The 27,846-nt window shown below is 36.4% G+C and overlaps 1 protein-coding gene across 4 annotated transcripts in view; it reads left to right on the top strand.

Annotated features, from left to right (window-relative positions):
* The window catches only part of LRRC7 (leucine rich repeat containing 7), a 473,031-nt gene that overhangs the window by 293,546 nt on the left and 151,639 nt on the right, over positions 1 to 27,846 (top strand). For all 4 annotated transcript variants that reach the window (XM_036444989.2, XM_045584480.1, XM_045584479.1 and 1 more), the window contains one exon: positions 6,611 to 6,674. In XM_036444989.2, coding sequence (XP_036300882.1) covers positions 6,611 to 6,674 — 64 coding nt within the window. The remainder of the gene's footprint in view (positions 1 to 6,610; positions 6,675 to 27,846) is intronic.

Below are 27,846 nucleotides of genomic sequence, written 5' to 3'. Positions count from 1 at the left end.
GTCAGATATTCAGATAAATGAAAAACATACCTAAGCATTTCACCTAATATTTACTTCATTATTTGAATTTCTAAAAAGCATATTATCAGAAATGTCAAAGTCAACTTGCCAGCAGATGTAGGTATCTAGGAACTAGTGATCCTCGGACTTATCTACCTTTTTCCATCATGTGTATTCCACAGTACTTGAACAAATATATATTCATTATAGTTTTCATTAAAATTAGTAAGCAAAATGAAATGAAAAATATCAGGATATCTCCATGGCAACTGTTAATTGTAGATGCCTGACAGAAATGTAAATGTAAAAATATACACTCCATTCCAATATTTCCACAACATCCAGATAATAGTGGTGTTTCTTTGTAAATAGTCTAGTATTCAGACTTCTCACTGGTAAAGAATAATTCATGTATGCATACACAAATATCTTCATTAAACGAACAGTGATTGGGAAGCTATTTATGGTGTGAATAAGATTGGCAAGTTACTTGCCTTCATGGATCTTAAATCTTGCGGCGGGGGGGGAGAATGAATTCGCTAACATAAACGTATGATATTTTTCAGTGATAAAGGTTAAAAAGAAAATGAAACAGGCTAAAAATATACAAAGTGAAGGCAAAAAGGAGACTTTAGTTTGGGTAGTGGAGATGGACTGTCTTAAAAAGGAAACATAAGCTGAGATGAGAAAAAGGTATTAGCTCTGATACTTTTGGGAAAAGAACATGATAGACTGGAGAGATAGCAATGATAAGAGTAACAATCAAATTTTACACATTTCTACCATTTTACATATATAATATGACCATAGGTCAGTAAACTTTATTAAATACAACCAATTGCATTAAAATTTCTCCAGAAGATAACTATTAATAGGTAAATTTACAAATCAGCAAGATATTAGGTTCAGCTAGATAGAGGTCAAAATTTCACTGTTACTGACTGAGGGCATAGCCCAAATGTGTGACCAGGTCTAATACTTGCTTGCTAACCTATGGTGGCCATCACATCTTCAAGGCTAGTCATTTGTAAGAGGAAATCACACCCTGTAAGGACAAAAAGATAACCCCAGATCCACATGTACTTGCTGTAAGGAAGTAGGTGCAAAGTCAAATGCCTGCATCTCTCCAGCAGGCTGGCTTGAATTGCATAAGGACAGGCCACATGAGAACTCACCTAGCAGGGAGGTAAACAAATGGAGATAAAAAGGTCACCTCCTCCTAACCAGTAAAGTGAAGGGATAAAGACCTAAAGTATTTCTCTAGCAAAATGGATGACAGTGCAAGGTGGTTTTTCCCTCTCACCCCAACCCAGGGCACATTTGAAAATACCTGGAGATACTTTGGTTGTGAAAATCTATCTGGTAGGTAGAGCCCTTGGATGCTGCTAGCCTTCCTATGGTGAACAAAATCACCCCAGAAGACTCCTTAGCCAGCCATGAGGGAAGGATCATAGGGTGTAATGCAGCAAAGTTTATTGGGAATTTTTAGAGTTACTGTGGTGCAAAATATCTTATATCACTTCCTTTGAGGACATGTGTTAATATTGTACTCTTATTATTTTCACTGATTCTTTTTATATGTGCAAATACATGTGATTCATAGAGCAAGGTTCTACAAAACGCAGCGGAAATGTCAGCTCTTCTTGAAGTTTCCCCTAATTACTCAACTGCTAGGCGTTCTTTTTTTGTTGTTGTTGTTGTTTTTTTTTTTTTTTTTTTTTTTTTTTTTTTTTAGCTCTTATGGCAATCTATACATACTTTTATCCCAGCACTTATCACCCTGTGAAGTAACTATTCATTTAAAGGTCATTCCCATTTGGAAAATAAGTCTTTCAAAGTGTAGACTGTGTGGGATGTGGTAAACATTCTACAAAGCTCACACTAGGCTCTTGTATTAAAGAAGTAATCAGTCAAAATGTCAATAGTTCCGCAGTTGGGAAACACTGAGTCCCAGAAATCTTTGTAACTACAATATCCACATGGTACCTGCAATAACAATCGCAAAATGAGTGAATGAATTCTCAGAAAAGGACACTACTACCATAAAAATGCCATGAGTTCTATTTTATTTATCTGGCAAAGCTTTACTTGCTTGTATCCTGATGGAATTAAAAACATATTTCATATGTTCATCTGAAAGGAACATTTTTTGGACAATTTGATAGAATGATTATAGTTTAGCAACTAGCATATGATCCAGAAAAGCAAAAGGCTATGTAACAGACTGGATAAAATCTTGATGTAAAAACAGTCCATTTGAAAGGTGTGAAACATAAGAAATAATATTGAATGACATCATCAAAAACAAAAGTAAAAGTGTAGTGATCTTAAAGATATAAAGTCATATTGGACAAATAACTTCAAAAACAGAAGTGAGAAGGTAATGCTGGAAGGAAACTTTGGTGATAACAATTAAACAATGATGGAAACTAAGAGCATAAAAAATAAAATGAGATAAAATTATAATAGAAGAAAATGTATTTTAAGTAACTGAACTTAAGCTTTAGAAAATAGTTCAGAACACCTCATGGGAAAGAAAACTTACTTGTTGTACCAGAACAAGCAAAAAAAAAAAAAATGTTGCCCATTCAAAAGAATGGAAAAGGGATGGTAGCAAGCTAGCATATACATTTAAAATATAGTTCCCTAGGTATGAATATATGAAGCACAGTTTTCAAAGGCAGTAGCCTAAAACTAAAATAACAAGGCTTAGTGGTGGCATAGAGGTTAACTCTCCTCTCACAAAAGGAAGCACACTTGAACAACAGTAATATAAATGTAAAAAAAAAAAAATCACTTTTTTCTACATTGTCTTAGAGACCCACACTACAGAATAGTGTTCAAACCTGAGTGACACCTGGTAATCAGAGATTCTGTGATCTAAATGGTGTCTCAATTCTGTTGTTGCCAGGCAATATAGCCCCAGAAAATATTAACAAATAAGCCTACCTGTGTCCCATAATTCTTTTTTTTAATATATTTTATTGATTTCAGAGAGGAAGGGAGAAGGAAAGAGAGAGAGAAGCACCCATGATGACAGAGAATCATTGATTGGCTGGCTGCCTGCTGCATACTCTCTACTGGGCTTCATGCCTCAAACTCAGGCACGTGCCCCGACCTGGAATCAAACTGTGCTCTCCTGGTTCATGGGCCAATGCTCAACCATCAAGCCATGCCAACTGGACCATAATGTAAATATCTTTATTTACAATAACAGGAGTGCCAGATTTGAATCTGGTCTTGTTTTGTAAGAGAAACACAGAGAATTTTTACTAAGTCTCTATCATTGGTTCACAACTTTCCTAATGTTGCGACCCTTTAATACAATTCCTCATGTTATGGTGACCCCCAACCATAAAATTATTTTCGTTGCTACTTCATAACTGCAATTTTGCTACTGTTAATGAATTGTAATGTAAATATCTGTATTTTCCAATGGTCTTAGGCGACCCTGCTGGTGGTTCTCAACCTGTGGGTTGTGACCCACAGGTTGAGAGCTGCTGTTGTAGAGCCTCAGACCATCGGAAAACACAGATATTTACATTTCGATTCATTAACAGTAATGAATCATAATGTAAATAAATGGTGGTTCTCACTAAAATATTAATTGCCTAAGACCACAGGGCAAGTCACATGCAGGTGGCTCTGCTATTGCTGTGCTCATTTCTCTCACTTGCCACACTTGGCCACTAGATCCTTGGTTTCCAACGCCTTGCTGCTCATTGTTTGCTTGTTGCTAGAAACAAGATTTGCAAGAATTTACCATTCTTTAATGTTTTCAGGCTCAGAAGAAAATGTAATTTTCTCTTCATGTGGCCCAGCCACTTTTCCCATTAGATGCATCTATTCATGGCATAGATTTGGCAGGAGGCGAGGCAGATGTTTTCTTAGATGTTGCCGACAAGGTTGCACAACCTTTGGAATGCTGGGTGGCTGAATGGATGGCAGTCCTTATGAGCATTTTAAAATGTATTTTAAGATCTGGTAGAGAAAGGAGGCATGTACTATACATGAAAAAATTAATAATTCAAGAAATTAAGTGATAAATACCAAATAAACCCTGGAAAAGAAAGCAAATGGTATGTGTATTAAAAAAGGAGATACAAATTTTAGGTAGACAAGAAATATTCCACTTATTTTTAAAATATTTATTTCCAGTCTAAACTTTTATCTGAGCTTTCTCCCTCCTCTCTCTCTCTCTCTCTCTCTCTCTCTCTCTCTCTCTCCTCTCTCTCTCTCTCTCTCTCTCTCTCTCTCTCTCTCTCTCTCTCTCTCTCTCTCTCTCTCTTCTTCTTCTTCTTCTTCTTCTTCTTCTTCTTCCTCCTCCTCCTCCTCCTCCTCCTCCTCCTCCTCCTCCTCCTCCTCCTCCTCTTCTTCTTCTTCTTCTTCTTCTTCTTCTTCTTCTTCTTCTTCTTCTCTCCCTAATGCCCACCCTTCCTCTTTTTCTCAAACAGGCACACACACACATACACATTTTCCCTAATAAAGGTCTCTCGCATTCACTTTAAAGTCACTATAGTATTTTAAATAGCATTCATTACATCCAACCTATCTCCACCTTAGATCCACTCCATTCCAATATTCCTATAACTGCTACTCAATCAAGAAATTATCTTTAGCCCTAACCAGTTTTGCTCAGTGGATAGAGCATTGGCCTGTAGACTGAAGGGTCCCAGGTTCAATTCTGGTCAAGGGCATGTGCATTGGTTGCGGGCACATCCCCAGTAGGGGGTGTGCAGGAGGCAACTGATCAATGTTTCTCTCTCATCGATGTTTCTAACTCTCTATCCCTCTCTATTCCTCTCAGTAAAAATACCAATAAAATATATATTTTTAAAGAAATTATCTTTAATTTTTCCTCTTTTTTACCTCCCACATCCAATCAGTTATTACCACATGGTTTTCAGGGCCATTTTTTATTTAGCCTCTGCTAGCACATCCTCTCCCCATTATCCACACCATTCCAAGCTCCTGGAGTGAGCTTTATAAAATACAAGTCTGATAAGTTTTCCCTATCTAAATTTTAAAGTTTTATTGCCTTTAAACTAAAACTCAAATTCCTTGACCTGATATGTATGACCTCATGGCCCCTTCCTACATATTATTCCTGATTTCTTATTATTTGCCTCGTTTTTTGCTATTTTTTACTATAGTTACTAACCTGCTGTTTCCTGAATATGCTATTATCTTTTAAAGAGTCACTTCAGTCCTACCTTTGATCAAAACCTTTCAATGACCCTCCATCTTACTCAGAATCAAAGCCAATGTCTCTATTGGGCTGTTAAGACGCCCTTTTTATCTACCTCCTCATTATCATCTCTTTTCTCTCCCTCTCCCTCCCTCTGCCTCAGCCATACTACTCTCCTGGAATGTCTTCAAGCAAGTAACATGTCCCTGCTTTAGAGTTGACGCACTGGCATGCTCCTTCATTTCTTTTAAGCCTCAGCTCAAATTTTGTCCTTTTGAGTAAGACCTTACCTGACCCCTCTTTTAAAAATTGCAATCCTCCATGTAAATTCTTCCTGTGTACCTCAACTACTTGAGTTTCTCCATAGCATTTATAACCTTCTAGTATATTATTTTATTTTACTTAATATTAATTGTAATCCTTCTTTCCCCACACATACACACATACCACCACCACTGTAAAATAAAGTCCTTTTGGGCAGGAGTCTTTGTCTTGTTTATTCGCTGCTGTAACCAGACCTCAGAAGATTGTCTGGTGCATGATCTTTCAAAAACAGTTGCTGAGTGAATAAAGGGTACACACAGTTTTGCATTTTGGAGTGCTCAGCAGTGTCTGGATTATACTAATATTTCATTTAATATTTTAATGCTCATAAAAGCCCTGTAAAAAATTGCTGTATTCATTCTAAAAATGAAGGCTCTAAATTTTCTAAGATTTGAGTCAATGATATCCCCAGAATTTCTGTATAATCAGCTTATATAAGGGCAGCATTCTGGTCAGTGGAGAGGTAAAAATTTGGCACTCAAATAAACTATCTTTTCTTATGTTGCATGTTCTACTTGAGAGTGGCTTGAGATATGCTGATGCGTATAGCATGTGCTAAGGTATCGCTAATCGTTAATAGCATCTTTTGCCCCAAGGTTCTGCAGTTATTCAGAGCATCCAAGCCAATATGTTTAGGAGACAGTGAATATAACGTTTGTCTATAGCCAAAGTTCATGGAGGGAAGTAGAAAATGACAAAATTGATGGTGCTATTGTGTCTATATTGTGGCGTTTTAGAATGCTCTGCTAGGAATTGGGCTATCATTGGTTCCCAAACCTGTGGTGGCTTAAAAATATAGTTGTTCAAAACCATACCTCCTACTGGTGTAGATGCTTAACAAGCTCCCCAGGTTTTTATAAAGCAGCCAACCCTGTACTCTAACTAGCCTGGCATTTGGGAACGTGGTAAACTACTAAAGGTTTTCAGGTGGCAGTTTGCATAGGTTACTGTTATTTGCAGTTTAGTTCTTGCTGGAAAGCACCCCTGCTGCTGTGCACTGTACAAACAGGTAAATCTAACAGGAAGGTGGGTGAGGTGTTTCTTCGAGTAATGTGTCACGCTTTGCCTCACAATGGTATTTTTCTCCATCTGTTACAGGTCAATGCACAAACTGGCCCAGCTGGAAAGACTTGACCTAGGAAATAACGAATTCAGTGAGCTGGTAAGCGAATGCATTTTCTAAACTTGATAAATACACCCCAGGAGATTTTTTTTCTTTGTCCTTGTAGCCCCAGGTATCAAGTCAGCAAGTGTACATTTGCATTTGCTGAATATAGAAACAAAATAAAATCTGGGGATTGAAATAATTGCTTGACTCTATAGCAAGCCACAGAGAACTGGATAACACTAGGATTCACTGCAACAAGGGGGATAAGCAGATGCAGTTTGACAGTTTTGAGCATCAGCTATGTGGCAGGCACCATGTCTAGGGTATGACAGAGGTTATCTCATTTTATCCCACTTTAACATGTCGCCATGGTAACTTTATGGAAATGAGCTCAAAGGAGTCACCGACTTACATGGCTTGACTAGGAATCTAAACCTTGAAAACTCCTGCCTTGGAGGCTGCTTGGTGGAGAGGAAACGTCAATTGTCTTCTATTTCTAATTGTACTGGAAGTATCTTCCTAGTGGACACATGTTACAACCTCACTACAATCAAATAGGACAGAATTCTGATTTCTCCTTTCAGGCTTAGGTGTCCTTTAAAATGTGTCTGAAGACTAAAGTCTCAAATGCAAATTAGAAAGCAAATACTCCTTTGCAAGCACACCAGCTTTCTATGTCAGAAAGTCTTCCACTTGAACATCTTCAAACATCAAAAATCCAATTCATAATAAAATGGATTTAATTATTTATAAGTTAAGACAGTTAAGGAATCAGCTTTCCTTTCCCAGCTATGTTGCTAGCGATGTGACCATGTGTGAATTACTGAACCTCTCTAAGCCTCACCTTCCTCTTCTATAAAGTGGAGATGATGATGGTTCCTCCCTTACAAGGCTTGTGTGAGGATTCAATGAGATAATGCAGGTACCGGACCTGGAAAACGTGATTCTCAGTAAATGCTCATGTACATGGGGTGTCGGTGTAAATTACACTGCATGTTGAATATGCAAAAAAATTTAAAAAAATTTTCTACTATAACCATAACTAACCTGATCATTAGCCCACATTCGATTAGCTGTTTATGGAAGGCGAAAAAAAGTACTTTCACTCTTGTGTGATTAAAAGTTTAACCTTCTTTAAAGGTTACATGGTTCCTCTACATTGTGCTCATGTTCTTGGCATAAAATTTCTGTCTCTCGTGTATCCTCTCGCCTTCCCTACTTTTCTCCATAAGATGGATTGGATATGTAGAAAGGAGGCTTCCCGTCTTTCTGACTTGGGGAAAGGGACTATCCTGGCCTCGGGCTGGTTTTCAGAAGCACGCTGGCAGCACATGCTCTGGGCTGCTGTCTGCAGCTGGGCCTGCCTCCTGTGTTAAATTTGTGGCTCCAAACCTGTCGTCACTTCTCTGGGCTCAGGCAATATTCCCTGGGAGCAGTGGCCGTCTCCCTCTTGCTGGACCTGCCACCACTGAGCTCTCATTGGCTATAGATACATGAATCTCTGCTTTATCTTCCTTCCAGCATCAGGCTTGGCAGTTCATCTGGTTTCTGTTGTGAGGGTTCTTCAACAACCATAGTTCCTATAGCAGCCCCAGAGCCAGTATACATAGACTCTAAGTGTACACATGATGTGCAACCTGAGAGAGGCCAAGGACAAATAAGTTCAGAGTCTTCCTCTGCCTGCTACATCTCACTGTCAAGTTTGCCCTGCTTTGCAGGCACTCCACATTGTTATAGGGTAGCCTGGATGGTCAATAACAGTGACAAAACTAGTTAATACTGGTAGCTTTAAAATTAGTCCTTAGGAAGCTAGGATCTGCCCACACTTTTATGAAGAGATGTAGCTTGGCCTAGTAGTTGAAAAACCATAGACAGTGGATCATGACAACTGAGATTTGACTCTCAACGCCATCTCCGGCTAGGTGGGCTCCTTTGGCTTTGTATCTCACTCTCTCTCATCAAAATCCTCTTTACTAAAGCAAGGATCTCACTCTCATCTCTTTTGTAGGCTTTTTGAGAGAATTTCATGCACAATATTCTATAATAAACATTTATTATGTGTTTCAGTGAATTATAATTTCATCAGGTATATCATTTTGCAAGCCTTTCATTTGTATAGTTTGTGAATCAATGTTTTATTATAAACTAAGGCCCAATGCACAAAACTTCCTGCATGGGTAAGGTCCCTAGCTGCTGGCTGCCAGCCAGGGCCCTCCTTTGTCCCGCACTGTCCCCAGGTGGCCAGCGCGGGTCATAGCAAGCGAGTGAACTCCTAATAGGTCAAACTCCCAAGGGACATTTTGCATATTAGGCTTTTATCTAGAGAGATATTTGGAAACAAAAATGAATAGCATATATATATATTTTTTGAAAATACACTTATTAAAAGTAAATTTAAAATAAATATTTTTTAACATGCTTTATGGTATCTAAGAAATCATCCTAGCAGAAACATTTATTTTTTACTTTTCAACTTCCAATATTCCCTAATGGTCACAAAGAAGACTCTTAATTTTTTTTTCAGTTACCCCAGAGCACTTAATGTTATAATACACAGTTATTTGGAGTAGTATGGGAAGTATAATTATGGAACTTCATATTCCTAATGTTATTCACTTTTAATCAAATGTCTGGTTTTATTAATCATATGTGTGGGACTATTATTTCTCTGACAATACAACCTTTAATGAAAAAATAAGAGAATTATCTATGATAAGAGGCCTCTGGATATAATGTAATATGAAAGAAAGGGGATTAAATTCTATTCTACAGCTAGATGTTGACACCCAGGAGATTACTGTTAGATGATTCATTTGTGTGGCATGGTAATGAGACAGATATGGAGAGAAAATTACAATAAGTAACTTTTAAAAACCTTAGAATGTGAAAGCCTAATAAGAATAACAAAAATTTACTTGCTTAAGAATCAATATAAATATCCCAAATGAGATTCGAAGTTGAAATATCTATTTATGGATGCTCTTGTTATAATGAAAAATTCTAGACATAAGGTATTATTTTATGTTTCTAACATCAGTAACCACCAAAAAATCCTGGGCAAACTTCTAGGGACATAATAGGTTATTAATGTTTAGGTGGGGGTTTTTATATATATTTTTTATTGATTTCAGAGTGGAAGGTAATTAGATCACATCAATCCTTAAAATACTCTGTGTACTATCATATAATGATCCAGATCTTCCCAGAGTCATAGAATGGTCAGGGCCACTAAAACAGATCCAGTCATTGTTACAAGGCTCAGAAACCCAATGGTAGGTGTAGATTTCAGGTATAGAGCTCTATCCAATGAACTGAGTCCCTATTGTCCTGAACTGGTGGAAGAAATAATGGAGCCCTGAAAAGCAAATTGCCACGGGTGAGAAGAATATAGAGCAGACTGAGCAGCAGAGCCTGGAGGGTGATGGCATCAGGAAGTGATCCAGAACCAGTGTGAAGCCCTACTGACCATCCTTCTAATTCAGCCCCAGCTTCTTAGCTCCCAGCCTGTCTCACTAACTCACTGTCCCCCTCCCTGCACTGGAAAGGGGAGGACCATAGTATGAAGGAAAGTGTCACTTAGAACCCTCAGCAACCTTCAAAAGAGTCGGTCCTAAGAAGCAAAGTAAGAAAGTCTTCTGCAAGGCAGAAAAAGAAAAGAGCTGAGCCTAGAGGAGACAAACAGCAGACTGCAGTGGGATCTGTGTACAGTTTAGAGTTCATCAACATACAGCAAAATGGGAAGCAACCTACTGACAATGGACAGTGGGAAACCATATCTTCTGTTAAGTGGGGGTTTCCCTTGTCTCTCCATCCCACAATCACCACAATGGGACTCCTAAAAGAACTAACTGGAGAGGAGGTTCCCAAGAAAGGCTGGACTTCTTGCTCTCCTGCTAGAGAGGTCAGAGAATGAGATTTGAAATTTCACTTCGCTCTGATGTAATATATACTAGTTATATGTTTTATAGAGATATTTCTATTTATCAAATTGGAATTATAGTATGCATTCTATTTTATATTAAAACATGATTATCCAATTCAAATAATTAGATTCTTTATAAGCATTATAAATTATAAACTTTCTCTGCAACTGAATTAGGAAGACTGTCAAATAATAACCAAAAAATAAATATTGAATTAAAGCTCAAATTTATGAGAAAATAATAAAATCAAAGAGCCTTGAAATTTTATTATTTAAAATTTGATTCATCCTAATTTATACACTGTGTGTACAGATTATTATGTTCTCTGAATGCATAATAATCTGGCGTATCAGTGTATATCCTATATAATAAAAGGCTAATATGCAAATTGTCCCCTCGACCAGAAGTTTGAGCAGCAGGCAGGCCTGCCAACCGCCCATGTCCCCTCCCCATAGTCAGGCTGTCCAGATCCCACCCATGCAGGAATTCATGCCTCTCTCTTTCTTTCTCTCTCTCTCTCTCTCTCTCTCTCTCTCTCTCTCTCTCTCTCTCTCTCTCTCCTCTCTCTCTCTCCCTCTTTCTCTCTCCTTAACTCCCCTTCTCTACTCTCTCTAAAACATATCTTCAGGTGAAGATTCTTTAGATTATTCTGTGTAGTGAATCAAAAGTCTATGAATAGTTGAAAAGAAGTAATTGTTATTGTCTTATTTCTTATTTTAATGGAAATTTACTTAATGTTTTGTTAAGAATATTCCTTACTGTTAGTTTAGTTTAGCTTCAGAATTTACCTTCCTATTTCTAAGTTACTAAGAAAATTTATCATAAGGAGATGCCAACCTCTATGAACAGCTTTTTGACCTTTATGGAGGTGATAGCATTTTTTTCTCCTTGAATCTATTAATGCTGTGAATTACATAGAGACAGTTTCTAATATAAGACCACCTTTGAATTATTGAAATAGGTCCAACATGATCATGATATAACAATGATAATGACCTTCTATATAAACTGTATGCAATTCGAGCCTATCTAGAATTTTTAAAAATCCTTGCTCATGTGTGAGATTTGTATACATTATTCTTGTGTACTTTCTCTACCTGTGATTTTATGTTTTATGATCTCATCAGTTTTGGAAAATGATCAGACCTTATCTCTTTAAATGTTGCTTTTTGCCTATATGGTCTATCTTTCCTGCTGGAATTTGGATTAAATATGAATATGAGTATGATATCATGTGATCTTAAAATTATATTTTATTAATTAATTTATTTTTTTCTGAAAAAGTAATCAGATAAGTAATAATTTTAAATGTTTATTTTATATCATTAAAGAAAGCATATTGGCCTCTCTACCAAAAATATTCATTCCTCAGGATTTGGAGCAAAATGTTGAGGCCATTTTAAGAATATTTTAACTTCTTAAACTATTTAATGTACCAATTATTGACAGATATTTTTAAATTATAGACCACTCAAACTCTGCATTTAAAAAAACACAAATATAAATTGTAATAAACAAATACCTAAGTGATAGCAACAAAAATATTTAAAGAGTAAAAAGAATTATTTCACATGAAACATTTCAGCATTGGTTGATTTGCCTCAGTGGATAGAGCATCAGCCTACAGATTGAAGGATACTGGGTTCAATTCTGGTCTAGGGCATATGCCGGGGTTATAGGCTCAATCCAAGTGGGGAGCATGTAGGAGGCAGCCAATCAATGATTCTCTCTCATCATTGATGTTTCTAGATATATCTCTCTCCCTTTTCCTTCCTCTCTGAAATAAATAAATAAATAAATAAATAAATAAATAAATAAATAAATAAATATTTTTAAAGTTTTTTTAAAACACAATGCAAAGATGGATTGGATTTAAAAGTTCAAAGAACTCATAAGGAAATGCTCAGTAAGTTTACAGAGCACTAGAAATAAGAATTTCTAACCTTAGTATTCAAAATGAATTGATTTTTGTTGACATTCTTCACTTTATTTCATAAAGTCCAACAAAAATTTCAAATAGATAAATAAAGAATGGAGAAACTCTAAGAAGAAATGCCAACAATTGCATAGATTATCTGCTTGGACTATATAAATACTACCAATGTGCTTTCATAGAAATTTAAAATGATTGAATACTTATGTTAATGTTTTAACTTGTAACTACAATTAATTTGAATTTAATTAAAGAACTTAATTTAAGAATTAAACTCATTCTACTAAAAAGTATAGCTACCAATGGTTTCAGCTCCCTAGTTTGCCCAAGGTGGGTTCATTTTTAATTACCTGGGATGCATGTATACCTGAGGCAAGCACTTTATTTACATATGCTGTAATTTTCTTTCTGAGTGGTTATAGCATAGGTTTCCCACACCTATTAATCACACTTTGTCAGTTACTCTTCAACTAAGGTTTATAAAAAGTATATAGTAATAAAATACAATTTGTCATCAAATAACTGGCTACCCCAATTTTAAGGAATATATTGAAAACATCTTAGTCACTAACTCTTCCATTTCTTACATTTGTAAAATGTCCAAGGTCACATATTGTAGATATATTTCATAGACATTGAAAAATGTTATTAACATATCAAGAATTTTTTGAGAAATGAAGCCTATTTTTTAAATTATTGCAGGCACATCAATTTCTGTATCAGTCAAAGTCCAGGCAGGAGGTGGAAACTATATCAATTATTTCACAAAGAAAGTTTCACATAAAGAATGGTTAATTGTGCATCAGAGAACTAAAGGAGTGAAAAGGAAGCACTGAAGGATTACAGACATAACTCTAGGAAGTAGTTAAAATCTCTAGGGTAAGGAACAAATAGAAGATAGTGTAGGGAATTGGGAAAACCTAAAGCTGGGACTAAGTCATCTATAGAGGACACCAGCCAGCTAGCCAGTAATGGTGTCACTTAGGGGGCCTGATAAGGTTGGTTCTAGTTGTATGGAAAACTACAAACTACACACAACTGCTGTTGCTAAGGTTCATTGTTGCTACAAGGAGAACTGTTGCCATTGATGCTACTGTTGAGATGCTAAAATGACAAGGAAGTAAAACAAGGAGCAAGTCCCATATTCTTCCTCTGGCTGCCCAGTCTCTCTCCAGCACACCCAATTGTCAGTGCCTGTCACAGAGCTGCCTCCAAAAAGAAATGTTAGTCTCATAATTACAAGCAGAATATAGTGGGACCACAGCTGAAAGGCAATAGGTTAAACATTTAAAGTGAAACAACTGTTTATTTTTGCCAACTCAGTTGCAGTATCATTCTCTCCAGAAAGCTTTTCCTGTTCCTAGCAGAGCACCAGGTTCCCAACTGGCACTTGATAAATATCTCTGAATGACTGAATAAGGAATGATTTGATTTTAAAAGTGAACCATTTGGCCCAGTGATTCCACTTCTAGGAATATATACCAAGAAACTAGAAACACCAATCAGAAAGGATATATTCACCCCTATGTTTATAGCAGCACAATTTACCATAGCTAAGATTTAGAAACACCTTAAGTGCCCATCAGCAGATGAGTGGATTAAAAAACTATGGTACATCTACACAATGGAATACTATGCTGTGGTAAAATAATAATAATAATAATAATAATAATAATAATAATAATAATAAAATAAAAAAAGAAAGAAAGAAAGAACTTTTACTATTTGCAACAGCATGGATAGAACTAGAGAGCATTTTGTCAAGCAGAATAAGCCAGTCAGAGAAAGATAAATATCACATGACCTCACTCATTTGTGAAATATAATGAACAATATCAACTGACAAGCAAAAACAGATCCAGAAACAGAGAAGCATCAATCAGACCGTCAAACCTCAGAGGGAATGTAGGGGAGGGTGGGTATAAGGGGGAGAGATCAACCAAAGGGCATATATGCATGCATATAAGCCTAATCAATGGACACAGACACCAGGGGGGTGAGAGCATGAGTGGGTGGAGATGGAGGGAGTAATGGGGGATAAGGACACATAAGTGATACCTTAATCAATAAAGAAAAAAAGAAAAACAAATAAGTAAAATAAAAATGAAGAGTTCAGCTCATTCTCATCTTCAGAATTATGCCTACATAAATAGGAAAATAAAGTATTTCCTCCAATTCTAAAGTAGAGGAAACACTTTATCTGAGAAGCAATCATTCTGTAATTAGCTATCTTTTGAGGAATCAATTTCAATTCACTTTGAGACACACTTCCAAATGAGTTTCTCCATGAAAATTAAAAGTACAAAATTTGTAACTGTGCCCAACAAATAAATAAAACTGTATTTCCATTAACTCTGAAATTTGAAAGGAATTCTTGATGAATCATTCAAACAAAATATATTTTCTGACTGAAAAAAAAAAATTGTGAAGGCTTTTTATCACAGCAAGATCACATTGGAGTGTCCACTTTTATAAATACAACATCTGTCTACTTAGGGTTTTAATAAGCAATTTCCAACATCACACATACAAATAAAGAAACTTACTTTCTTGCTTTCAAACTTTCCCTTTCATAGCAATAAAATATGTCACCTTTGCCTTTGTTTTCAAAGGAAACAGCTTTTCCCTCATTGCCATTTTTTATTACTTCAGTATCATAACTGGGCACTGTGAATGAAACTAATTAGCTCTGTTTGCCTTTCCGTAAATAAATTGTTCTAAGGATGGCATATATTTGAATGTAGTCAAGTATCTTGGTGATTCTATCAACAATTCTACCAGAGAAATTAAAGAAAAAACAAATACTCCCTGATTGAACCAGTGTAAACTACATTAAATAAGAGTACAAATTTAAAATCAAGGATTCACAAAGAAAACAGGAGATTATGTAATCATGGATTACACCCAGGAGAACATTCTTGAGGTGTGAATAAGGATTGTGAATCACCTAAATAACAAACATAAATTGCATTTAGAGTAATCAAATTCAAACTGGAATCTTCCTGACTTGCATACTGAGTTGGTAATATCTGGATGTATTGCCTGAAATTGAATTAACAGAAAAAAAATTATTTGATTTCAGGTTTCACAACCACAACTAAAAGAATGAAAATGCCAAGGAGAAATATAGAAATATAAAGAAAGGTATATGAAGGAATGTGTGTGCGTATGTGTGTGTGTGTGTGTGTGTGTGTGTGTGTTGTAATTAAGGTAATGTGGTCAGGAAAGCTTCACTCAGAAAGTGACATTTTAATAAAAACTTAAAGAAAACTAGAGAAGAAATCATGCAAATATCTTGGCAGAAAATTGTTCTAGAAAGAAAGAGGATACAGGAAAAGTACAAACATCAAAGATGAGAGCAGGCATAACATGTAGACATCAAGAAGACTAGAATGGCCCTGGTTGGTTTGGGTTAGTGGATAGAGCATCAGTTCAGTGACTGAAGGGTCCTTGGTTTGATTCAGGGCAAGGGTTGCAGGCTTGATCCTTTGTCCTGGTTGGAGTGTGGGCAGGAGTCAACAAAATGATGTGACTCTCTCACATCAATGTTTCTCTGTCTCTGTCTCCCTCACTCCTACTCTCTCTAAAACTCAATAGAAAAATATCCTTGGGTGAGGATTAACAATAAAAGAAGAAACTAGAATGGCTAGAATAGATTAAGTAAGGAGAGGGGGTGATAAATTATTGGGGAATGGAGTGAGTTGGGGTAGGGAATGAAGAAAATACTGTAAGATATTTTAAGGTTTTGAAAAAGTAGAGTCACTGGTCTGACTTACATTGTTACATTATATTATACTAGAAGCCCCAGTGCACAAAATTCATGCATGAGGGGAGCTGGGGAATGTGTCCCTCAGCCCAGCCTGCACCCTCTCCAATCATGGGACACCTTGAGGGATGCCTGACTGCCCGTTTAGGTCTGAACCCGATGGGATGGGGCCTAAACAGGCACTCGAACATATCTCTCACAATCCAGGACTGCTGGCTCCCAACCACTTGCCTGCCTTCCTGCCTGATTACTCTGAATCCCTTCTGACTGCCAGCCTGATCACCCCCTAACCACTCCCCTGCCAACCTGATCGATGCCTAACTGCTCCCCTGCTGGCCTGATTGCCCCTAACTGCCCTCCCCTGCCGACCTGGTTGCCCCCAACTGCCCTCCCCTGCAAGCCTGGTTGCCCCTAACTGCCCTTCCCTACAGATCTGGTCACCCCTAATTGCTTTCCTTTGCCAGCCTGGTTGCCCACAACTGCCCTTTCCTGCTAGCCTGGTCACTTCCAACTGCCCCCCTCTGCTGGCTGGGTCACCCCTAACTGCCCTCCTCTGTAAGCCTAATTGCCCCCATCTGCCAACCCTTTCACACTTGGTCCCTCCCAACTGCCCTCCCCTTCTGGCCTGATCACCCACAACTGCTATCCCCTGCCATCCATCTTGTGGTAGCCATCTTGTGTCCACATGGGGGTGGCCATCTTTGACAACATGGGGGCGGCCCTTTTGTGTGTTGGAGTGATGGTCAATTAGTATATTACCTCTTTATTAGATAGGATTGCACTAGGTTACAGTATGTTATATTGCATCAATTTACATTATATCACATCATATTTCATTACATTATAACACATTACATTGCCAGGATCACTTTGACTGCTGTGGGGAGAATGGTTAGAAAGAGGGGTAAGGTGGAGTTTAAGGGACCAATTAAGAAGTTGTTGCAATAATACAGGTAAGAAGTTACAGTGTCCTGGATTGGGGTAGTATCAGTGAGGTGGTAAGGAGTCAGTTTCTGGGTAAACTTTAAAGATATAGGCCAGAAGTAGGATCTGATTAGGGATACCCTCTTTCAAAAAAAAATAATGCACAATAGGAATACACAATTAAGTATATAAATGAATTTAAAAAAAAGAAACTATTAATTTTTAAATTAAAATTAATAAAATGTAATTTTAAAAGCCTATAAGTGCCATAAATACCATTAGGTCCAAAAAAATAGCATAACACACATTTATTATACTCCTTTCCCCATGCATTTTGGTTTCATGCTCTTTGACAGTCTTTCCACAAGGCAAATACTTTGTAATATCATTTCCTATGGAGATAATAGACAAATAATCCAATCTTTTATCTACCATGGATTTCATCACTGCTAGTTCAGAAACATTTATTTTAGCCTTACAATTTTCAATGTTACACCTTGTAAAATTTTAAGATTGTTGTCATGTTTTGGAAAAGCTGTGGCCCAATACATCTTAAGCCTTGTTTCTCCTCCTCCACATAATATGTCTGGTGCCAGGAACCAATGGACCTGTTCATGTCCCACTATGTCCTCTGGCCCTGCACCTTTGTGTCCTAATGGTCAGGGCGGTGGCACAGTGAGCAGGGGGCACATTTCTGAAATCTCTACACTAGATGGCTAGCAATAAGTTAATCATATGCAGACATAATTGCAATCTATATAAATATATTCCACTACATCTATAATAAATGTATTCCTATGCAACTTCCTTTTATCTAGCATCCCAAAATGTCTGTGACGTGAGAAAAATTACAACAGAGAGGAAGTCAGGATAGAAATTATAGCTGACATATTTTTACTTTTACTCAGCATTCCAGGCCTAAGCATATACTGGTATTTCTATTGCTGAACTGTAACAAATGACCACGGATTTAGTGGCTTAAAACAATACAAATTGGTTATCTTATCATACTGAGTTCAGAAGTCCTAAAATCAGAGTGTCATCGTGGCTTTGTTCCTTCTATAGTTTTCATGGGAGAACCTGTTCCTTGCCTTTTCCAGCTGCTGGAGGCTGGTGGCCTCTTTCTCGCATCACTTTAATCTCTTATCTATCATCACATCTCCTCCTCTGGCTCCTCTTCCATCATCACATTTCTTGCTCTGTCTTCTTGACCCTCCTGCTCCCTCTTAGGAGGATGTTTGTGATTATATTAGGACCCTCCCCACCAGGATAATATATTGCAAGATCATGTGTGAAAATTTTCTTTTACCATTTAAGTTAACATATTCACAAGTTCTGGAGATCAGGAGATTGACATCTTTAGAAGTCCGTTATTCAGCCTACCACACTCTGGCCTCTGCCCCCAAAGATTCATACCTGACCCACAGGAAAATGCACTTGCCCCAACTCAAGTTTCCCAAAAGTCTCATCCATTAAAACATCAACTCAGGTACAAAAATCTCATGTAAATCTCATCAGCTCAAGTCTCAAACTTCATCGTCTAAAGCAGTAGTTGGCAAACTCATTAGTCAACAGAGCCAAAAATCAACAGTACAACAATTGAAATTTCTTTTGAGAACCAAGGTTTTTAAACTTAAACTTCTTTTAATGCCACTCCAAAATAGACTCACCCAGACTGTGGTGTTTTGTGGAAGAGCCACACTCAAGGGGCCAAAGAGCCACATGTGGCTCGCAAGCCGCAGTTGCTGACCACGGGTCTAAATCAAGCATGTCAAATTCATGGCCCACAGACCTCATACCTCATTTATTTGGCTCATGTTAACCTTTGAGTTTGAAATGCTTGATCTAAAGCATCTAAATAATCATGGGTAAACTTTGGGTATAATCCATCCTTGGGCAAAAATCCTCCCGTTTATAGACATGTGAAACTAGAAAACAGTTAATATGCTTTCAAAATACAGTTGTATAATAAGCATAGAGTAACAGTTACAGACATTTCCAGACAAGAAAAAAAGGAGTCTATACTAAGAACCAATTTCAAATCCAGCCAAGCAAAATTCATTAAGTGGAAGGCCTTACACTATCTGTGTCTTAAACCACAGATATTATTGTTCTGTGCCTTTGGCTTCTGAGTCATCCTTTCTTTTCTAAGAAGGAAAGCAACTTTTGTGCAACTGAGTACATTTACCAACTGTTTCCTACCTAACAAATTTTAGGAGTCTAGCAGTTTTATTTTGTCCTAGCTCTAACCTTTTCAACTTATGTTGGCAATATTTCTGTTGATATAACAGTCATAAGAGCCTTCTGGGTGTCTCATGCATATCCTGAGGATATATCCATTGCACAAGAGATTACTCCATAGATCTTTCTTTTGTAATTCCATCTCCATTCCTGGCTTCTATTTTTTTAATTTTTAATTTATTTATTGTCTAAAGTTTTGCATATGCCTCCCTTTTCCAGCCATTCCCACCCCGGGCAAGCCCCCACTGCCCAGTGTCTGTGTCTATTGGTTATGCTGATATGCATGCATACAAGTCCTTTGGTTGCTCTCTAACTCCCCCCCACCACCACCCTACCTCCCCTGCCATTTGTCTCTGGATCTATTCTTATTGATCAGTTTATGTTGATCATTATATCCCACATATGAGTATGGTCATGTGATATTTATCTTTCTCCAACTGGTTTATTTTGCTTAGCATAATGCTCTCCAGTTCCATCCATGCTGTTGCAAATGGGAAAAGTTCCTCTTTTTTTTATAGTGGGGCAGTATTCCATTGTGTAGATGTACCACAGTTTTTCAATCCACTCATCTGCTGATGGACACTTAGGTTGTTTCCAAATCCTACCTATTATAAATTGTGCTGCTATGAACATAGGGGTGCATATATCCTTACTGATTGGTGTTTCTAGTTTCTTGGGATATAGTCCTAGATGTGGACTTACTGGGTCAAATGGGAGTTCCATTTTAACTTTTTGAGGAAACTCCGTACTGTTCTCCACAGTGGCTTCACCAGTCTGAATTCCCACCAGCAGTGCATGGGGGTTCCTTTTTCTCCAAATCCTCACCAGCACTTACCTTTGTTGATTTCTTGATGATAGTCATTCTGACAGGTGTGAGATGGTACCTCATTGTCATTTTGATTTGCATCTCTCAAATGATTAGTGACTTTGAGCATATTTTCATATGTCTCAGCCTTCTGTATGTCCTCTTTCAAAAAGTGTCTATTTAAGTCTTCTGCCCATTTTTTATTGGATTGTTTATCTTCCTTTTGTTAAGTTATATGAGCTCTCTATAAATTTTGAAGATTAAACCCTTATCTGAAATAGCATTGACAAATATGATCTCCCATGCAGTAGGCCTTCTTGTTGTTTTGTTGATGGTTTCTTTTGCTGTGCAGAAGCTTTTTATTTTGATGTAGTCTCATTTGTTTATTTTCTCCTTAGTCTCCATTGCCCTAGGACCTGTGTAGGTAAAGATATTGCTATAACATATGTCTGACATTTTGCTGTCTGTGGAGTCTTATAAGATTTTGGTGGTTTACCATCTTACATTTAAGTCCTTTAGCCATTTTGAGTTTGTTTTTGTGTATTGTATAAGTTGATCTAGTTTCATTTTTTTGCATGTATCTGACCAAATTCCCCAGTACCATTTATTGAAGAGACTGTCTTGACTCCATTGTATGCTCTTTCCTCCATTATCAAATTTTAATTAGGCATAATGGCTAGGGTCGATTTCTGAGTTATCTGTTGTTCCATTGGTGTATTTGTCTGTTCTTATGCCAGTAACAGGCAGTTTTGAGAACCATGGCTTGGTAATATAGCTTGATATCTGGTACTGTGATCCCTCCAACTTTGTTCTTATTCAGGATAGCTGTGGCTATTCGGGGTCTTTTTAATTACAGATAAATTTTTGGAGATTTTGTTCTAGATCTTTGAAATATGTCATTGGTGTTTTAATAGGGATTACACAGAATCTGTAAATTACTTTGGGTAATATGGACATTTTAATGATGTTGATTCTACCAATCCATGAACATGGTATGTTATTCCATTTTATTATGTCTTCCTCTATCTCTTTTTTCAATGTCCTGTAGTTTTTTGAATACAGGTCTTTTACCTCTAGTTAAGTTTATTCCTATGTATCCTTTTTTTTTTTTTTTTTGGTTCAATGGTAAATGGGATTTTTTTTTTTTTATTTTTTTTTTTTTTAGTTTCTCTTTCTGTGAGTACATTATTGGTGTATAAAAAAAAGCCATAGATTTCTGGATATTAATTTTGTATCCTGCTACATTGTTGAATTCATTTATTAGGTCTAGTACTTTTTTGATGGCTTCTTTGGGGTTTTCTATGTACAGTATCATGTCATCTGTGTATAAGGACGGTTTTACTTCTTCTTTTCCAGTTTGGATCCTTTTATTTCTTCTTGTCTGATCACTATGGCTAGCACTTCCAGTACTATATCGAAAGGAGTAATGAAAGTGGGTATCCCTGTCTTGTTCCCTTTCTTAGGGGAAATGAGTTTAGTTTTTGCTCATTGACTATGTGTTGGCTGTAGGTTTGTCATATATATTCCTGGCTTCTTTTAACATGTCTGACAGGTTTCTGGAGACACATACATACCTAACCTCATTGTGGCCTTTGTGGTAATGAATGAATCATCTGGCCTTTTAACCCTCATAAGGCATTAGCAAAAGATTGCCCAGACATACTCTTGATTTTCTTTCTTGGCAGTGAATCTCCAAATTTTAGCATCTTTTGCAATCTGGAAAAGATAAGAATTTCCTTTTTGCTTAACAGTTCTCTCAAATTACTTCTTTCATCTTGTATAGTACTGTAATCAGCAAGTAGAAACCAGGCCAAACCTTGGATATTAGACTTGAAAATCTCTTCTGTCTGAATGTTATGTCCATTGGTGAAAGGGGTGTTTTAAAATCCTTTACTATTTTTATGTTATTGTCTATTTCTCCCTTTAGTTTTTTCAATATTTGCTTTATACCATTTGAATTTTTTTATATTGAGTAATTATATTATTTATAAATAGTATATATTCTTACATAATTGACCATTTTATAATTGTGTCATTTCTTTGTCTTTTGATAGTTTTTAACATCTATTTTATTGGATATAAGGATGGCTCTCTCTATTCTCTTTTTGTTACCATTTGCATGAAATGTCTTTTCCCATTCTTTCACTCTCAACTATGTGTCATTAAATCTAAAGTGAGTCTCTGTAGACAGTATGGCTTTGTTTTTTTAACCATTCAGTCCAAAAAAAAGAAAAAAAAGAAGAAAAAAAAACCCAAAAGACAAGATTTGATGTCTTTTGATTGGGAAATTTAATCCATTTAACTTTAAAGCAATTATTGGTCTGAAATAACTTACTGTTACAATTCTGTTAAATATGTTGTGTCTCTTTTGTAGCTCTTCTGTCTTTTCCCTCTGGCTGTCTTTCTTTGTCTTTTATAGATTTTTTTATAGTGACACATTTTGATTCATTTTTTATTTTCCTTTGTGTATCTTTTTTTTTCTTTTTTTTCTTTTTTTTTTTTAGTTTTTTGTCAGGTAATTCATATGCTGCCCTTGCTTTAGCATAGATTTTTTTAAGATTTATCTTGTTCCTTTGTCCAGGTCTTATTTCCCTGTTTCTTAATGTTCTGTGATACTTTTCTTTGCTGTCTGCACTAAAAAACACCTACCTTTCCCATTTTTGCAGACTAACTCTGTACAGGGGAAGACCTTTACCAATCAGTCCAGCTAGAGATTCCAAGGACAATAGAGGTAGTTTTTAAGGTCAGAAGTTCTAGTCTGGAAATCTTAAGTTTGACTTCCCTATTATATATCCAAATGGAAATGCCAAGATGGCTATTAACTGAGTTTGGACAGAAGTACAGATAAATATATTTAATAAATAAAAGTATATAAATATATTTTAAAACCATCCGACTAGATATGACTACCAAAGGTAAGAGTATAAACAAAACAGAGCAAAAATTTATACATAATATAATTGTGTACGATTTTGCTCTGGTAAAATGAGGGAGAGGTCTGGTACCCAACAGCCTTCTTCTATTTCCTGTTGCTCCAAAACACAATTCTATGATCAGTATTAACAAGCTCAATTAACAACTGGGGGGTATTGTAGAAGGCACAAGATGCTCCCCAAAATCTCTATCCCCTGGAATACATATTAGCATGTCTCTTCCTATTTATTCAAACAAACAAGTGCATGCTGTGGAGTGATTTTGCAGATGTAATTAAAGTCCCAAGTCAGCTGACCTGAAATAGAGAGATTACCCTGGGTGAATCTGATCTAATTAGATTATCCCTTCAAAGATAATGGCCTCTTCTTAATTAAAGAGATTGAAAGTGTGAGAGGGCTCAGGGAAAGAGCCATATTTCAAGGATCTGAGAGTGACCCCAGCAAGGAAACACCTGACAGCAAGCAAGGAAACAGGGACCTCCAACCCGCAAGACCTGAATCCTGCCACATGACCATGAGCTTGCAAGAGGACTGCAGACACCAGATGACAATGCAGTCTAGCCAACACCACAATTTTGGCCTTTGAAACCTATACCCAGACTTCTGACCTACAAAAACTTTGAGAATTGGTTTAAACTACTAAGTTTTCAGTTATTTATTATGCAACATTAAAAAAAAACAATTCAGCTATATTTTTATTGTTCTTGCAAAGATTAGAACACATTGAATAATTGAAAAGATTGGTAAGGCTCCAAGGAGCATATGCATGTAGGGCTTTCAATAAAGGCCAGTGGTACAGTAGAGTAGTGAAAGGGAGAATGCAGGAAACATCAGGGCCCCAAAGCCTTCCAAGTACAGCTTCCTAAGGTCTTCTAATTCACACAAGGATGTGCTTCATCTCTGCATAAAACCACCAGGATTTGGATGATAAATCTTAGTGTCGGGAAAGCTCCCTAAAAGTTTCCAGTAGCAACTTTCATGCCTTCTGCACACATTGCCATATTCGGCTATTTAACTGGTGATGACACGTTATTATCCCCAGAAGGGGACTTTCAGTCTTAAAATAGTATTATAGATCTTTCATTAACCACTGCCCTGATCTTGGCCAAGAGTCTAGGCTTTCCCAGAGAGAAGTTTAGAGATGAACCACTCCACCTGTAAATTAATTCTATGCCATACAATTCTGTTTCCCTTTCCCTACTTTACTGCCCCAGGATCCCCAAACAGGATATCACATATTGGCTATGGTGGATGAACAGTCTGCCGTCAATGCCTGAATAATCAAAGTTGTGGTTAGCTACCCGGAGTGAGGCCCTCTGGTTAAGCCCTGAAGTCTGAAGAGTCTTCTCAAGCCATCATCTCTTCCTGCCATTGTCAGGGAATTCTTAGGGGCTAAAGCTATACTTGCCAACAAGTTGTAGAGGAAGAACTATAGTAATAAACACATTATAGAATTTCACTGCTATTTTGATTGTGCCAACCTGAAGTTAGTGAAATGCTGCCTTCTGCTCTATCTGACCCCACACTCATTATAGAAACCAATTAGAAACAGATCTTCATTGAACAGTCCAACTTAGTGAACTAATTCTAAGTGCTAATGCCTGACTGCCAGATGTCCTCCGATTGATCCTTATGGACTAATTATGGCCTCTTTTGCTCCCAGTCCCTGCTTTCCAAGTCTGAAAATTGTCTTTGTTTAAATTATTAAACTGTTTACATTACTCTTTAGTTGTAGTACAGAAGTGTAAAAAGGAAAAAGAAAAAAATCCCCTTTAGCAACCTCCCAGTCCCATTTCCCATAGACTGGCACAGTTAAATATCTGCCACCTACTTCTTTCCTATCTATTTAAAAATAGGCACCTGCATATCCATTTTTCCCCTTAAGAATATATCATGGCTGAAACCTGTTTGGCTTGGTGGACTGAAAGGTCCCAGGTTCAATTCCGGTCATGGCGTGTACCTTGGTTGTGGGCACATCCCCGGTAGGGGGTGTGCAGGAGGCAGCTGATCAATGTTTCTAACTCTCTATCTTTCTCCCTTTCTCTCTGTAAAAAAATCAATAAAATATATATTTTTAAAAGAATATATAATGAACACTTTACATCTTTGGTTCATTTTTTAAAGTTATCAGTTGTTTTCTTCAGTAGGCATATTATTTGTTAAATATATAGTCTATTGATGGACATTTATGTTTTTTCAATATTTTACTATTTTAATGATGCAATGACTAATGTTTGACACATTCATGCAAATATTTGCAAAGAATGGCTTCTTAGAGATAGAATTGCTGGATCATTGAATGTGCATATTTTATTTTAATGGATATTGCAAATTTTTCTCACAAAATCAATATTAATTTACATGTACTTTTGGAACTCATTAGAGAAACCAAACAATTCTGATTTCCCAGAGGGCCCTTCTATTTGAATTAAGTCACAGGTAATTGGCATTGAATATTTTTTACAAATATAATTAAATCTACTCTATCTTCTACAAGATTCTTTAAATCTCTAAATGTTATTATGTCTTTTCTGTTTACTAGCAGCAGCATTTTCCCTTCATTTGTTTTCAGATTTTTTTTATCATTTCAATGGAACTTGGAGAGAGATGAGACATAAAACCATTTGACATATTAATTAGCTTGCTGTTTGTATATCTTTATGCTATATTTTTGTAGGTACTTTGTAAGCACTGAGGATTCAAAGATAAATAAATCTTACCTGTCATATATTCAAACCTAATAGGAGTTATGCACATGATAACACCATAATTAACAGGTAAAAGATGGATTGATTGATAGATGATGATGATGATAGATGATAGATAGATAGATAGATGATAGATAGATAGATAGATAGATGATAGATAGAGATAGGGGATCTGACGAGTGACTTTTGAGGGGGAAGACAGGGAAGTTTATAATAAGGTAAGATGTGAAAACTAAGTAGGAGAGAAAGAAGAGCTGGTAGCTATAGAGGGATGAAACAGAAGGGTCGGCTTGGAGAGCTTGAAATGGTTATATTTGGCTGGATACAGATTCTTTTATAAGATAAAGGGAGGCAAGATTAGAAAAATAAACTGAAACAAGAACATTAGAGTCTTTGAACATCATGTTAAAAATTTGCTATTTACTTCATGAATAACCGCCTGAAAGTTTTTAAGCAGAAGACAAATATATTTAAGTCTACATTTTAAAATTTACCTCTGATATGAGGATAAATTAACCACTCAAGCAACAATTTTTATTGATAACCTACTGTGTGTTAAAAATTATGATAGAATCTAAAACTTTAATAGACTAGATTAAAATTAGTGATAAGTGACCATTATTATAGTAGATTATATAATAATATAATAGCCAAAATTAAAAAATGAAGACAGAAGAAATTAAGAAATAAAAAGAATGGATTGAAGAAATAAAGAACTTGAAAAGGGGTGGGTATATTAAATGGAGAAAGAATAAGGTATGTTTATTTTAGTTATAATTGGGATGATTTTGTGGATAAAGATATTAATTGAAATAAGAGTTGTAAAGGAAGAGGTAGAAGTTGGGTAGGAAAAGATGGAGGTTCTGAACACCCTAAATTTCAATTACTTTTGGAACATGTGGGAGGAAATTTCCAAAAGACAGTTAGAAATACAGATCTGGAAGTTAGTAGATGTGACAGAGCTAAAGATAAAAGTTTAAGAATTACTGGCATGAAAAGAGATAATAATAAAGGAAATTGCCTAGAATTAGCAGGAGAATTGTGGAAAATAACACAACAAATTTGGAAATGTTTTACAAACTTTATACTGTTATTATTGTAACAATTAAACAAAGCTACTAGATCTTATTAGAATTTAAGTTTCACAAATCAAAGAATGTGTCCCTCCTGTTCAACACTGTATCCCAGAACCTAGAATATTTTCAAACATGTGATAGGTTTTCAGTAAACATTCATTCCTTATCTGGATATATTTATTATTTGCCTTAGACATATATATTTTTATAGGGGTACATCAGGGTTGTGACCTTTTCTAATGAAATCTCTCACAGTCCTTCAATAGTCACACAATCCATAAAGCAGTCAGGTGCCAGTTCTTTAACTCTATTAAAAAAATATTATTCCTTAAATTTTTAGCTCAAATAAAACTACAACAGTCATTTTTAAATGCTCAAACAGTTTGACTTTACAGGATAGTTACTATTTGTTTTCTATTCCTGATGCACATTTTATATTATGTTAATACCACAGAAATAGAAATTTAAGAAAATCTGTATAGCTAATATGGAGAAAACAAGAAAGAAGCATGCATCTGTAATAAAGCTCACCATGGGCTACAATTTCATTATTCATTTTTTTATGCCTTCAGTATATTCACAGCATGACCTCTGTGATTATCAACAATGACAGTCTTCTCGTATGCTTAACATGGTGCCAACAGAGGGGAGAAAACCCCAGTGGTGCATAGTCCTCTTGTATGCTAAGGTATCCCTCCTTCTGAGAACAAAATCAGTCTCTCTTAATCAGTCAACAGACATTTTTTGAACTCCTGCTGTGTGCCAGACATTGCACTATATTCGAAGAAGCTTATAAAGGTACAAAATGTGCCAGTGCCTTCAAAAAGTATGAGCCTGTTGGAGGGACAGGGCATAAAAAGTTGTATAAAGCATCAAATGAGGTGTCCAAGGATTAAATGCTACACTGAGGTCAATTT

Source organism: Pipistrellus kuhlii, unplaced genomic scaffold, assembly GCF_014108245.1.
Source record: "Pipistrellus kuhlii isolate mPipKuh1 unplaced genomic scaffold, mPipKuh1.p scaffold_m20_p_2, whole genome shotgun sequence".
NCBI lineage: Eukaryota > Metazoa > Chordata > Mammalia > Chiroptera > Vespertilionidae > Pipistrellus > Pipistrellus kuhlii.
This window is presented reverse-complemented; position numbering and strand designations above follow the sequence as displayed.